Genomic DNA, 12,990 nt, shown 5'->3' on the forward strand with positions numbered 1-12,990 from the left:
AAAAATGTTAAAAGTAAAAGTAAAGATGATACGGACAATGAAATTCCCAGTATTTTATAATCGAACTAAAGTGGTCTTTAATCTTGAAGATCGCTTGGTTTGTGTCATTGTTACGGTTGTAGATTTCATGTAGAGATTACGAGGGACACAAATTGTGGCTAAGCAACACGATGGACATGCGGCATATTATAGAAAATAAAGAAATGACTGAACCTCTAATAATAGTCCTTTACGAATACCGTTCAATGCCACTGTCTGTTTCGAACTGACTGTACAAATAATCGTATTTACCTGCCCGTACAAATAATCATATTTACAGGGCCATCGATGTTTCTTTTTAAAAAAGAAATTTCCTTGTCCTTTGTGCGTTTACTAACAATTATCGTGTACGCGAATATGATTGTATTTAATGAGGTTCGTTCTGGATAAAAGTATTTAACAAATTTGACCGTCAGTGGTGTATAATTAAAAGGAAATTAAAATAACGGTAGATTTCATAATTTCATCGTTGCTAGAAAGTTCATGCATCAGTAGCTTCGTAATGAATTAAGTTTATCGAAAAGATGTCGATCGATAAAAAAAGAAGAGTCATATTATTTATTAAATTCTCATGACTTATAAAGCAATAGCATATTGCATATTGCATAACAGAATAAAGCAAAGACGTAGAATTGACGTTTGCAACTGTGTGATACCACATGATAATAAATGGGAATTTTGCGAAGACGCAAAAATAAATGATACCCGATACAAAAGCGATTGTCAGTAATTACGTATAAATTACAAGATTTGCATGTACGGATACCAACAAGAAGAGACAGGTGTATATTTCGATGTATCATTATATTCCTTGTTTTGTTGTTTCGACGTTTTTATACAGTTCCATTCGTCCGCTTCTTCAAAATCTCTTATGCAGTATAAAATATACATTTAAATATAAAAAATATGGCATCAAGAAACTTTGAATAAAATTTACATTTAAAGTAAAAGATTTGTGTTAGGGCATTCGAATACAAATTTAAATGTAAAATTTCGAATTCGATTTAAAGGTAAAAAGTTGGAATACGAGTTAGAGAATTCGAATTCGAATCCGAGTTACAGAAAACCATTTTTAGAAATGTACAGAAAATTCTGTTTATTATTTGTTATTCTATGGGGCGCAGATTTGAAAATTGAAAAAATTTGTAGTTGTAACTGATCGATCATAGGATGAAGAAACAAACAAAAGATATTAGTCGATGCTCACGACCTATGTGAATTTTATCGAATATTCAATATATTTCATATCTCATGTTATATATTTGAATATTCGATAAATTCTTTTGTTCGCTAGAATTCGTAGGAAATCATACTGTCATTCGTCTTGCATATAAATTAATATAAAAATTTTCTTTTATTATCAATAGTCATGTTTAGAATGCTACAACGTAAATTCGATATTCGTGTCAATATCGCATACGTACAGATACAGACAGACAAAACGCTATCTGTGCTTACAGGCAACCACACTTACAATTAAAATAGTTTCTTACGATACAAAAATAACACCAACGTATAGTATATATAATGACATATTTTCGCAGAGATAACGTTCTATCTGTTTTAAATATCTATTATAACGTTAAAAGGAAGCTAATCGTATGCTGATAAATAGAGTACAATTAGAGTATTATCCACATATACGAGAAGATTAAAAAAGGATAAGAGGAAGACACTCTGAAAAGTTTCTAAACCAGCTGATATTACAGTTCGATAGGATGATCAAATCAATGAACACAAGCGTAATATCCGATATTAACGTTAACGGAAAGGATATCGAGAGTTCGATAAAACAGAGTACGCTCTCTATGCTTGGTGTATTGGCAAGAACGGTATCACAAATGACAATAAATTTGGTTTTAAACGTTCAACTCGACGAACACCGATGGAACTCTATTCATCTCGATTCACTAGTAAGATCGAAGCGCAATAAAACTCGTTGCATAACACACCACGAACAAAATGCAAAATAATTACAATTTCTATTCAATCTCGCTTACAATAGTACGATCTTGCGATTTTAATCGCGGTGTATCAACGTTCGATGCGTCGAATATAGTCGTTGATCGTTGTATCTTTAACTCTCGACTTATTGGCGTGTTTCAGGTCCTACAAGCTATTATTAATCGCATGTTCACGAATCAGAGGAGTATCCTAAAACCTTCAGAGTGATGACACGGGTTATGGCATCCAATTTCTCCATGGCTAAATAGCTTGAGCAAGCAGTACCATTTAATTAACGAGTCGATTCGGACGTTTGGACGATTAGTTACTGAAGATGAGCATGCTGCTTGTGTCTACGTTAGCGGAAGCGGAGCTAGAGGCGGAACTGCCGCCGAATCCCGACGAAGCTTTGCTCGACGCCTGTGCATTTGCGCTGGCTCCTCCATTTCCGCTTCCAAAAGCGGTCGACTTGGCGGACGAACTGCTGTTGGCGGAACCTCCATTGGCGAACGAGCTCGAGTTCGCATTAGAAACTGCGTTTGAGCCTGAAGAAGGGAGACGTAATCATTTAATTAGGACCAAGCCTGATTCGATTGCCTTGGCCATAGATGATGCGATCGCTTCGGCACTGGGGGACATGTCTATGAAAGCAACAGCAAATAACGAATGAATTAAGAAGCATGTAAGTAGGGAAAGTGAGAGGAAGGAGTTGTGGAAATTTCTTGTTTCGTGGAAAATAAAGGTAAGCATGTTTTTAGGTATGAATTGGAATTGATTTCCTGTCAACGTTATAATTGAAAAGCTCTTCAATTAAATAAGATAATAAGGATATATGTTAAGACAAATATCGTATGCAGTTCAAATTTTATGAGGCAGGAAAGACAATGAGATAAATTTCACTAAATGTACATACCCCCGTGAGCCCCTGAATCGCCATAGCCACCAGCAGCACCTCCAGCAGTGGCGGAAGCCTCAGCCTTTGCACTGGCACTAGCGGAAGCTCCTCCAAATCCACCGGCTCCAGATCCACCAAATCCACTTCCAGCGCCTTTGATTGGGCTTCCAAAGCCACCGATTCCACCTGATCCAGTACTTCCAGCATTTGCTACAGCATCAGCTTTAGCACTCGCTCCAGCATTTGCGCTAGCGGTTCCAGCAGCGCCATTACCAAAGGCGGATCCAGGCGTTCCATAGATAGGAGCACCTTTAATTGGAGCACCAGAACCACCGATTCCACTTCCTGATCCAAGTGCTCCTGCATTTGCTCCAGCATTTGCTCCAGCATTTGCTCCAGCATTTGCACCAGCGGTTCCAGCAGCGCCATTACCAAGGGAAGATCCAGGCGCTCCATAAATAGGGGCACCTTTGGTTGGAGCACCATATCCACCGATTCCACTTCCAGATCCAAGTGCTCCTGCATTTGCTCCAGCATTTGCACCGGCGCTTCCAACAGCGCCATTACCAAAGGCGGATCCAGGTGTTCCGTAAATAGGGCCACCTTTAGTTGGAGCAACATATCCACCGGTTCCACTTCCAGATCCAAGTGCTCCTGCATTTGCTCCAGCATTTGCACCGGCGCTTCCAACAGCGCCATTACCAAAGGCGGATCCAGGTGTTCCATAAATAGGGGCACCTTGGTTTGGAGTACCATAACCACCATTTCCACTGCCTGATGCACCAGCACCAGCACCAGCACCAGCATTAGCTCCAGCATCAGCTTTGCTTATTCCGCTGGATCCAGGGCCGTAAGTTGGTGCAGAGGGTCCATAGATAGGAGCATCCTTCGCAGGAATACCGTAGTTACCATTGCCTGCTCCAGAATTTCCAAATGCACTGCCCGATCCACTTGGTACAGTTTCGTAATTTATTTGTGGACTGGCAGGAATGACTACAGGAGCCTCTTTAATCGGCTGACCGTATGCTCCACCAATTCCAGCTGCGTTTGCGCCAGCATTGGCATTAGCAAGCGCCACAGCATTTGCTCCTGGTCCTGTAGCCGGTACGTAGCCTCCTGGTGTACTGCCCTGACTAGGATATGGTGATTTAATTCCCTGTATATTTCCAGTTATTGCTCCACTATTATCACCTGCTGGGCCTGCTACAGATACGATATATCCAAGTTCATCCTTGTCCAATTCACTAATTTCAGATTTAAGGAAGGGATTTTGTGCACCGAATTGTCCTTGAGACCCTCCAACTGCGCCAGCATTTGCTGCAGCGTTTGCACCAGCGCTTGCACCAGCGTTTGCGTTAGCATTGGCGCCTGCATTTGCAAGTCCTTGACCTTGACCATTTGTCAGGAATGGATTGTACGCTCCAATGGGTTTTTGTGCATTGTTTGGATAATAGTTTCCACCCTGAGCTGGCGCTGTTGCTACTGGATATGCGTTTCCATTGGCGACGGCGCCTGCATTAGCATTAGCCGCTGCGTTAGCATTTCCTTGAGAAGATCCACTTAAGAAAGGATTGTTCGCCCCGATAGAAGCGGTTGGAGCACTTCCTGGATAGTATCCCGATCCTTGAGCAGGGCCTGATGATCCAAGGTAACCACCGTTGAGGCCAGCACCAGCACTGGCTATCGCTTTTGCATTAGCGTTTGCGTTTGCAAAACCATTAGCATTTGCGCTTGCAACGGCATTAGCGTTTGCAACGGCATTAGCATTTGCAACGGCATTAGCGTTTGCCTTGGCGTTGGCGTTGGATCCTCCATAGCCGGTCGGATAGTCGGGTTGGAAGCCGGTTGGTTGGTTGTAGTTACCCTTTTCAAATCCACCTGCTGGAAAAAGATAACAATAAGTAAAAAGAAAGGCTAAAAAGTTAGTTGATCTTTCATCACGATGACAATTTACAATACGTGCTACATAATAGAAGTGATACGTAGATGTATATTACAATCGTGTTTGTAAACGCATATATCTTTACAAGATATCAGTTGTAGATCAGTATAAAACAGGAAACATTGAGAATTAATGAAATTAATAGAAATTTTAAATTCACAGTTATCCCAGGCTGCAACAAATCCTCGTGTTAAATGTTAATCAGAGTAAGACACAAAAGAAACGAAACATCAGCTTCCTGTTGATTAATAACAATTTGCACAAACTTTACGTTAGTACTTATCGATCTGAAGTATGTGCAAAGAAGAAACTCTCTTCAACTCCAGAATAAAGTACAGGTGCGTCAGTGCAGTGCATCAGTGCAGTGCATCAGTGCAGTGCATTATCGTGTCAATTTACACACCGCTCATCGATCACTCTCAGCGGAACCACAGTCAGTTAAATCAACAGTGCGACACAAAGTGATTACAATCGACACTCCTCTTCAACGCGAAACTGTGTGTTCTTTAACCGCATGCATGCCACATCAGCTGTACTGTACACCATCCAACCTCCGTCCGAACGAGCTCACCTTGGCCATGCTGTGGCGTCTCCTCGAGTACGATCACGACGGTTTCGGGTTCTGGACCAAGTTCGGGACCAGGTCGCGGATACATCGGTCCACCGTATACCGGTTCCTTCATTATTACAACTGGAATCAATGTTTCCCCATTGTTGGGAGGAAGATGAGGAATCTGTGGAGGCTGTCGAACTGGAGACATCGGATGGACGATCACTTGGGGCCGCCCGTGATTATGATGATGATGATGATGATGATGCATCGGAGGAGGATATGCAGGAGGCGCATAGACTGGAGGAAGTACGTGAACCCCTCGATTGTATCCCTCGAAACGATATGGAGAACCGATTAATGTTTCAGGAGGTTGTCTTTGAGGAATGACGAGAGCTTCACTGCCAGAGGCTGCGTTGCTTTGAACATTTCCCGGAGAATAGTAACCAACCGGTGATTCCCTGCCTCGGTTCGATTTCGAATTGCCATTTACACCTGCATTGTTCTGGGTGGTTTCTGGAGAATAGTAACCCCTTGATGATCCTGTACCGCCGATATAATTTGATTTCGCATTTGCATCTGCAATTGCACCAGCATTACTCCGAAGACCTCCAGGAGAATAGTAACCGCCAGGAGGTCTTGTTCCGCTAATAGAATTTGCCTTTGCATCTGCACTCGCAATCGCGCCTGCATTAGTTTGAAAACTTCCAGGGGTGTAATATCCACTGAGTGCTCCCCGGCCGTTATTCCAAGTACTTTTAGCATTCGCATTCGTGTTGGCAGCCGTATCGATTGGGGCGTATTGAGGGGAATAATAGCTGGTCGCTGATGCATCGCTATTAGAGACGGCATTGGCATTCGAATTCGCGTTGGCGTTGGCGTTCGAGTTTACACCTCCGTTTGTATTAAAGTTCGCATTAGCATTTGCACCGGCGCTCGCAACGGCGTTCGCGCCAGAATTACTGCCGTGATTCGCGTTCGTAATCGGTTGAAAACCGGAACTACCGTATTCTTGATATTCTGTTGGAACGTAGACATTGCCAGCGGTGTTAGAATTATAATCTGGAGAACCGATGTAACCTATGTTCAAAGAAAATTCAGCGCTTTTTACGCGATCGAGGAAAATGCTTGACGCGACGTAACAGAAAACAGTGATTTGCTTCTTGTTTACTCTGACATAAGAAAATTCTCCGATTACGAAACGTTCACGAGATGATGTTCGATAAGCACGTTAAAGAACGTGTTTCGTATTTAGATCTATCTGCACACTTTCGCAGATTACTTTCATATTGAACATTCTCGATCAGTCAGCTATTCCGTTTAAATATTCTTTTGTATTAAATACCTTGAGCGTTAGCAGTTGCACTGGCGTCGGCTTTCGCAGAGGCTCCGCCGAGGGCCTGAGAATTCGCGTTGGCAGCGGAGTTCGCAACACCATTGCTCTGGGCCGTTGCCGAAGAGATGGCTACACTGTGCGAGATTGAAAGTGGTCCTAAGTCCAAGTGGTGATTGTTGCCGAACGAATGGCTCGAAGATTTAGATTCCTTGTGAAACAGACCCAGTGGATCTAACAGCGAGCCTTTGTGGTTCTTTAGCGTATCCAGGAGCATACCTATAAAGAAATATTGATGTTTGTGTCTTAAAAAAATGATCTATGGAAGATATTTTAATAATTAGACATAGTAATTAAATTAGATATTGACAAAGTTTTTTTCGAAATTCCGAGAAAAAAGAAACTCCAAATAAAATTAGAAGACTCGAAGGGTAAAAATAATTGCATCGAAAATAATTAGTATCCTTCTATTTATTTCCTAAAATGCTTTTTCACGCAGTTAATTTTTTCATCGCCTCTTTACCACCCTCGACGCTTATCCGGAAATACTCGAGTTCTAAATAAGATAAAAACTCACCAGGTCTCGCGGACGAGCTGCCTAGGTATAAGAGTACCAGCACCGGCACAAAACACTTAAGAGATCGCATTTTTCTCGCACTCTGTGATGAAGATACACGAATCCACCAACTTAATCTTGCTCACCGCTACCGCTGCTTCGAATCGATAATCGCCGTGGTCGAAGAGTCAAGAACGACTGAAGCTGTTGAACGAGACAACAACTTATATACGAAGCATCGGTGGATTTTACGTTGGTCAATAATTGACCGTCAGTCACTGTTGCTTATTGGTCTCCTGTATTCTATTCCTTTCCCCCATACGGACTGATACTTTCAACTGGAAACTTCTTCGATAATGTCGACAGACTTTCCAAAAGCGATCCTAATCTTCTGGGAATCGATATCAGGGAATCACCGACCGATAATAATTTTGTAGCCAAATGACAAAACTTTCACTGGTTAGCAGCGGCTGACACTGTCAAGGTTAAACCGCTTCTTCGAACTGTTTCTCGTTTTTCCATGCTTGGGTATTTTTTTTGTTTACTTTATAAGTCACAATTCGGTTTTCCAAATGAACGATAGTTGGAAATCTATCGAATTACCTGGTATTATCTGAACCAAAGAAAGCACAATAGGAAATCCTGATGGTTTCAAAGATATTGAAACGTATCACCATTGATCACAAAATTATTTGGAAAAGAGCATATTTTGATAGAGGAGAGGCCGGGGTCAGTAGGTAAAAAAACGAAGCGTTATTTCTGGGACAGATATTAGAAATTAATTCGTAAATATTGAAAATATTGTTGGAAATTTTAGCACGGTACCTTGGATAATAATCTCAGACAGTGAATATGTAAATAAATATATGCGAATAAGTTTTGTATCCTGTAAAATATTCCGTGGCTAGTTATAATTAAAAATAAACCTTGCAAGGAAACATCTCCCGAAAAATAAATTAGTCGATTGATCGTTTCCAAAGTTGATTATAAATGTCATGTTATTCCAAGCCGATATACAGCAGAGAATCACATTTCAATGTACTACGAGTATTTGTATTGTTTGTCTGTGGACGATGGGCACAAATTTGAAGATTGTCTGACATTATAATATTGTTATATAACTGGTGACAGATATGACAAAAAAATGATGGACGCCGATGGAAAAACACTACTTAATAATCTGCAGTTAGGAACCTCGACAATTCCATCGATGTATTAACGAAGCAATTAATAACTATGAGTAAGGCACTGTGCGTAGGAGAAGATAGTAAAATCGTGGAAGGATTGGAGAAAGAAAGATACGCAATTTTATAAAGATCCGGTATCGAAGGCGTCTTATAAAGAAATCTCATTAGCAACATTCATCTGATACGAGCTACCGTAGAAGTCAGATTTTCAGAATTATCATCAAGAAATGGATTGATGTTTCTGAGAATGGAACCTGAAGACCTGGAAAGTTAGTTGGAAATGTCAGTGGAATGTTGTTAGATGCTTCGCGGGACTTATTTATTTCTCTTTATATTTATCGCTATTAGATAATTGGAATTTTATGATCGGTAAACGACGCGCGCGTAAATGATGGTTGACGTAATGACATTAGCATACAGGAAAATTCTGATAGCGGTATCTCTTCGCGAGAGACGCTGAGAAAATATTTGAAAATAATATATGTGTATATGAAATCTTCTTCTCATCATGTGTAAATATTCCCTTATGCAAATATCAGATAAAAAGATTTATGACGATCGATGTTAAAAAATAGATAAGGTCGATGTTAAAATATGGATAAAGTCGATGTTAAAATAAGAAACGCCATAAAATCAGAAGGGAAAATCCAGTGATACAAACGAATTTCCATCGGTTAGTAATATTTCCACTTTCTGTTATTTGTCGGACGCGACAGTAATCGCGAGGTCTCTCCCAATCTTGACCCAATGAATTCTGATATTAGGTCAAGGGATTTGTCGCGTGAAGTTAGCAAAGAAAAATTATTGATACGTATTTCTCTGAAATGAATTAAAAATGTTTAGTGTCCGGTATCTCCTGTGTTGTTGGTCGTTTTTTCTTTTTTTTCTGACAACTAGTTTTTATCCCTCTCTTTCTTTCTGAAACTCGAAATGCCATTGACGTAAGCACTTGTTTTAAAGACAAGGATACATGTCGACTATCCTACGTAGAGATCCTTTTGCGAAAGAAAGCCAAATTTACGCTTGCGACATTCGAACTCTTTCGCAAAGGTTTTTGTTCTCGCCTGAATAAGAATTTATCTTCATCTTATGCGAGCCTCTAATACAGAATTCTTCGATTTAATCGTCGGTAGATCGACACATCTATGATCGTTTTATATATTGTTCTCGATTGTAGCTTCCCGAGTAGTTTTACAATTTCTATTCGAGGCTTTAGAAACTGGTATCTTCAAGGTCAGGTTCAACGACTGCTAACCCATTAGGTATATTATACGAATATTTATGGAGAATAAAAAAAACATTGATTATATCCACTTAACGATCGATTCGTCTTCAAAAAAAAAATAATAATAATAATAAAAAAATAAAAATAAAATATCAATGTCGTCGTTTGCTTTGAATTCCAAGCATAGGTATAGAGAATTTTAAAGCTAACAGATGATTATTTTAAATCTTTGAATTCGTCTCGATACTTGGAAGGAACAGAAATAGCGATTGTAAAAGAAGTAAGAAGACATAAACGTGTCTCTGCGATTATGTAAATTAGGAATAAAAACCGGTTGATATTATAAATGAAGGGCGTAAGATAAACCTTCGGGATAACCCGTCCGTTCTATAATTTAAACTGCACGAGATGTCCCTCGAAGATACACCGTTGATATACACTATCTCTGTGTAGCTCGATTTTCAGGAGAAAGATTAACACCACAGCCAGATTCCTTTTGTCAAAGGAACTGTGAAAACAATAATTTTCATGCTGGAGCCTGAAAAAAACAAAAGGCAGATTATCTTTGCGCGATAAATTATTCTTTTTTAACAATGAACATCAACGCCTATCGTATTATTATCTGCAGTTAAATCTATCGACGTCTAACGAGAAAATATAGAGATACGAAATACTTTTTCCAGTGATTTATCTCTCTGAAAGAATAATCGTGCCTTTAGTTTGGTTGCTGGAGAATCTTTCATTATAAATTCAACGACTTGTCCGCAATGAGATCTTTATCTATCTATACATGAAGAAAGCGATCCTGTTATTTAACGTTCATGCAGAATTAAAAATTAAGCGGGACGATAAACCGAATAGCCTTGCGTTTATATTGCGCATTTACGACACAAGTGCGACAACTATAATAAGAAAAATTGTGATTAGTAAGTTACATTGCTTACGAAAATATATGATGACAAATAGATTTCTCGAAATATTTTCACGGATTCTAATACAGCCGTGTGATTTTTCATTGAACATTCCGAGGTTTCCACCTACGTCATGGTAATGACGACTCGAGACGGACACGTACCGGAAGCAGCGTGATTTAATAAACAGTTCGCTATAAACATTGTTCCGATCATACACCTTGAACCACTAGTTAGAAATTCCAGAATCTCGTGAGGGGACTTCTAATTAGATTCAAGCTGGAAATCCCATTCTCTGAATCACACTGGACAAATATATAAAAAATATTTCGATTTCCATGTTTACGATTTATTTATCACACCTACGATTTGTGGACACTTCGCTATATTTTACACTATAACTAGCTGTATCTTTCATCTTCTTCAAATACTATATATTTTGTAGGATTGCTCTATAATTTCGTGCGATTTCTATTTCGGATTTAAATCCAATTAAAACCACTTGTTGTACGTTAATTTCTATTTAAATAATATTTATTTTCCTCGTTGATATCAAAATATATAATTTTACGTCGATGGTTGAATATTACCATCCGATAAAATGTCATAACAAAAATTAATAATCGCTGAAACTGTTGAGTAATTGTGAAGAAAGTTGAAGTTTTTACATTTATTTTGCAAAAGCTGCACGAATTTATGGACCAACCTATCAATCTTCCCTTCAGTCTGCGTTCTTTGGCCAGAACTTAGGAGGATTTCGTATAGATCTGTTCCAGAACTCGATAGCGGGACTACAAGGAGCGCCAAAGGCAAACGCGCAAGGATATTTATCTGAATATATGCATGAAGCCGTGTGAACGTTCGATGAGTTTCATACGATATCAAAATTCGAGTAGGCAATTCTCGACGACGAGAGAGAAGCGATTTGCTGCGTAGAATTCAAGTTCTTTGGGTCAAGTGCCCCAAGAATCGAGCGAAACGAGCACGCGTTGCTGATACGGAACTCGCATTCTTACGAAACCAGACCGCGAAACATTTCATTCACTCGCTTCGCCTTGATGACTCACTCGCTGAGCGAATCGTGTTACACGCGCGACGAAATTCGATGGCTGCCAAGAAAAACCCAATGCGCCAATGCCATGCTTACGTGACGACCACGCACGCGTTAGGCTGTTCCCACATGGAGATCGAACGAGATAGCCGATTTGCATAAGCATTCTTTTCTTTTTATGAGTATTCGTTGTTAGCGGACAGAGGAGGGCAGTGGGAAATTTTCGGAAGACAAGTGAAAGAAATGTACGATAATTTGGAAATTTTATAATGAAATTGTTGTTGAATTTGTTTACAGAATATTTATAAAGATGTCTATTTCAGTGAGTCACGAAAAATTTGGGATGTGAATATTTATAGTACAAACACATATTTCCATAAGCATGACTAAAACATATGGAGCCTAAACAGCAGTTTGTTTCACTTATCAAATATTGTGACGTGTACTCGACTTTGACGTGCATATATTTTTTATTAATATTTTTTAAATATTCCATCCATGAAAATAATATCTTTGTATTAAAGTATGAGATAAGGATGAAAACACGTAAAGCGTAAAATATCTAATTTTTCTGGAAGTTAGAAACATTAGAATGTTTGAATCTATTTAATTGTAAATAATTCTCGAACTTATAGCTCCTTTAGGACTGTGACCCGGTTTACAATGTCTTAATCCTTGCGTCATACCGTAAGGCGTCATTAAATACCACACGACTATTTGTTTCGCGCCAGTTTAAAAATACAATTTACATAAACGGTAGTTCAAAAGTGAAACATTCGTTTGTATTTTATTCAAAAACTGCTCTTAAATAATACACCCAATTTATATGAGAAAAAGCATGATCAGTGCAATACGCCATTAGCTTTCCGGTAACAGGATATTTTTCTTCTTTGAAGTCCTCTTCTTCTAACTCATTTTCCCGGATACTCACTTTAACGTCGATACTCTGGTAAATTGTATTATTTTAAATAAAAAAAGATAAAATTTAAATACTGAAATAGGTATGAAAATAGAAAGGATAAGATAGCATTCTAATTTGTTAGCTTTCGGATTAGAGGTTCAAGGCGATTTTAATTAAAAATCACCTGTTTAGAATTTAATGTGGTTGACGCAGTGCCCATTATGAAGATTTCGGCAACATCGACGATAAAATCAAAGGTCTTTGCTTCTCTGAAGACATTTTTGAAAGATATAAAAGCTGGAGAGCTTCGAGTGATCACGTAAGGACCCATAGGCTTTGGCAAGGAGCAAGAACCGATCAAAGGGAAGCTTAAAGACGAAGGAGCCGTTAATCGTTAGATTAAAACATCGAATTATCAGTTTCACTTCTATTAACATTTAAAGCGAAGAATCATGT

At 39.1% G+C, this 12,990-nt stretch overlaps 2 protein-coding genes and 1 long non-coding RNA gene across 7 annotated transcripts in view; 1 reads left to right on the forward strand and 2 right to left on the reverse strand.

Annotated features, from left to right (window-relative positions):
- Positions 1-1,374: 1,374 nt before the first annotated feature.
- On the reverse strand, positions 1,375-7,613 carry LOC126920602 (fibroin heavy chain-like). Of its 5 annotated transcripts, XM_050731228.1 has the most exons (6): positions 7,281-7,607; positions 6,716-6,982; positions 5,392-6,450; positions 3,596-4,759; positions 2,897-3,460; positions 1,375-2,528 (listed from the first exon to the last, which is right to left on the reverse strand). In XM_050731228.1, exons 1-6 carry the CDS (start codon positions 7,348-7,350, stop codon positions 2,305-2,307), a joined length of 3,348 nt encoding a protein of 1,115 aa, XP_050587185.1. In that variant the 5' UTR covers positions 7,351-7,607; the 3' UTR covers positions 1,375-2,304. The 5 variants fall into 5 exon arrangements, with proteins under 5 accessions (XP_050587185.1, XP_050587184.1, XP_050587183.1 ...); XM_050731227.1 differs by having other exon boundaries at positions 1,375-2,543; positions 2,930-4,759; positions 7,281-7,608; XM_050731226.1 differs by having other exon boundaries at positions 2,897-4,756; positions 7,281-7,604.
- Positions 2,546-2,828, forward strand: LOC126920625 (uncharacterized). Its single transcript, XR_007712020.1, has 2 exons — positions 2,546-2,665; positions 2,742-2,828. It is a non-coding gene; the product is annotated as an uncharacterized LOC126920625 (long non-coding RNA).
- Positions 7,614-12,305: 4,692 nt separating the features above from the next.
- LOC126920099 (hydrocephalus-inducing protein-like) overlaps positions 12,306-12,990 on the reverse strand; it is a 28,169-nt gene continuing 27,484 nt past the window's right edge. Inside the window, 2 exon segments of the mRNA XM_050730025.1 lie at positions 12,306-12,579; positions 12,719-12,902. Coding sequence (XP_050585982.1) covers positions 12,421-12,579; positions 12,719-12,902 — 343 coding nt within the window. The 3' untranslated portion in view covers positions 12,306-12,420.

Source organism: Bombus affinis, chromosome 9 (genome assembly GCF_024516045.1).
Source record: "Bombus affinis isolate iyBomAffi1 chromosome 9, iyBomAffi1.2, whole genome shotgun sequence".
Classification (NCBI taxonomy): domain Eukaryota; kingdom Metazoa; phylum Arthropoda; class Insecta; order Hymenoptera; family Apidae; genus Bombus; species Bombus affinis.

What these genes read in the sequence shown, in the direction of transcription:
- LOC126920602 (XM_050731225.1), bottom strand. Translation starts at nt 7,350, where the DNA reads ATGCGATCTCTTAAGTGTTTTGTGCCGGTGCTGGTACTCTTATACCTA. An exon ending in TGCAACTGCTAACGCTCAAG is followed by an intron (nt 6,451 to 6,715) that starts GTATTTAATACA and finishes CTTTGAACATAG; the next exon opens with GTTACATCGGTTCTCCAGAT. An exon ending in CGATTCAGGGGCTCACGGGG is followed by an intron (nt 2,529 to 2,896) that starts GTATGTACATTT and finishes TCCCTTCTTCAG; the next exon opens with GCTCAAACGCAGTTTCTAAT.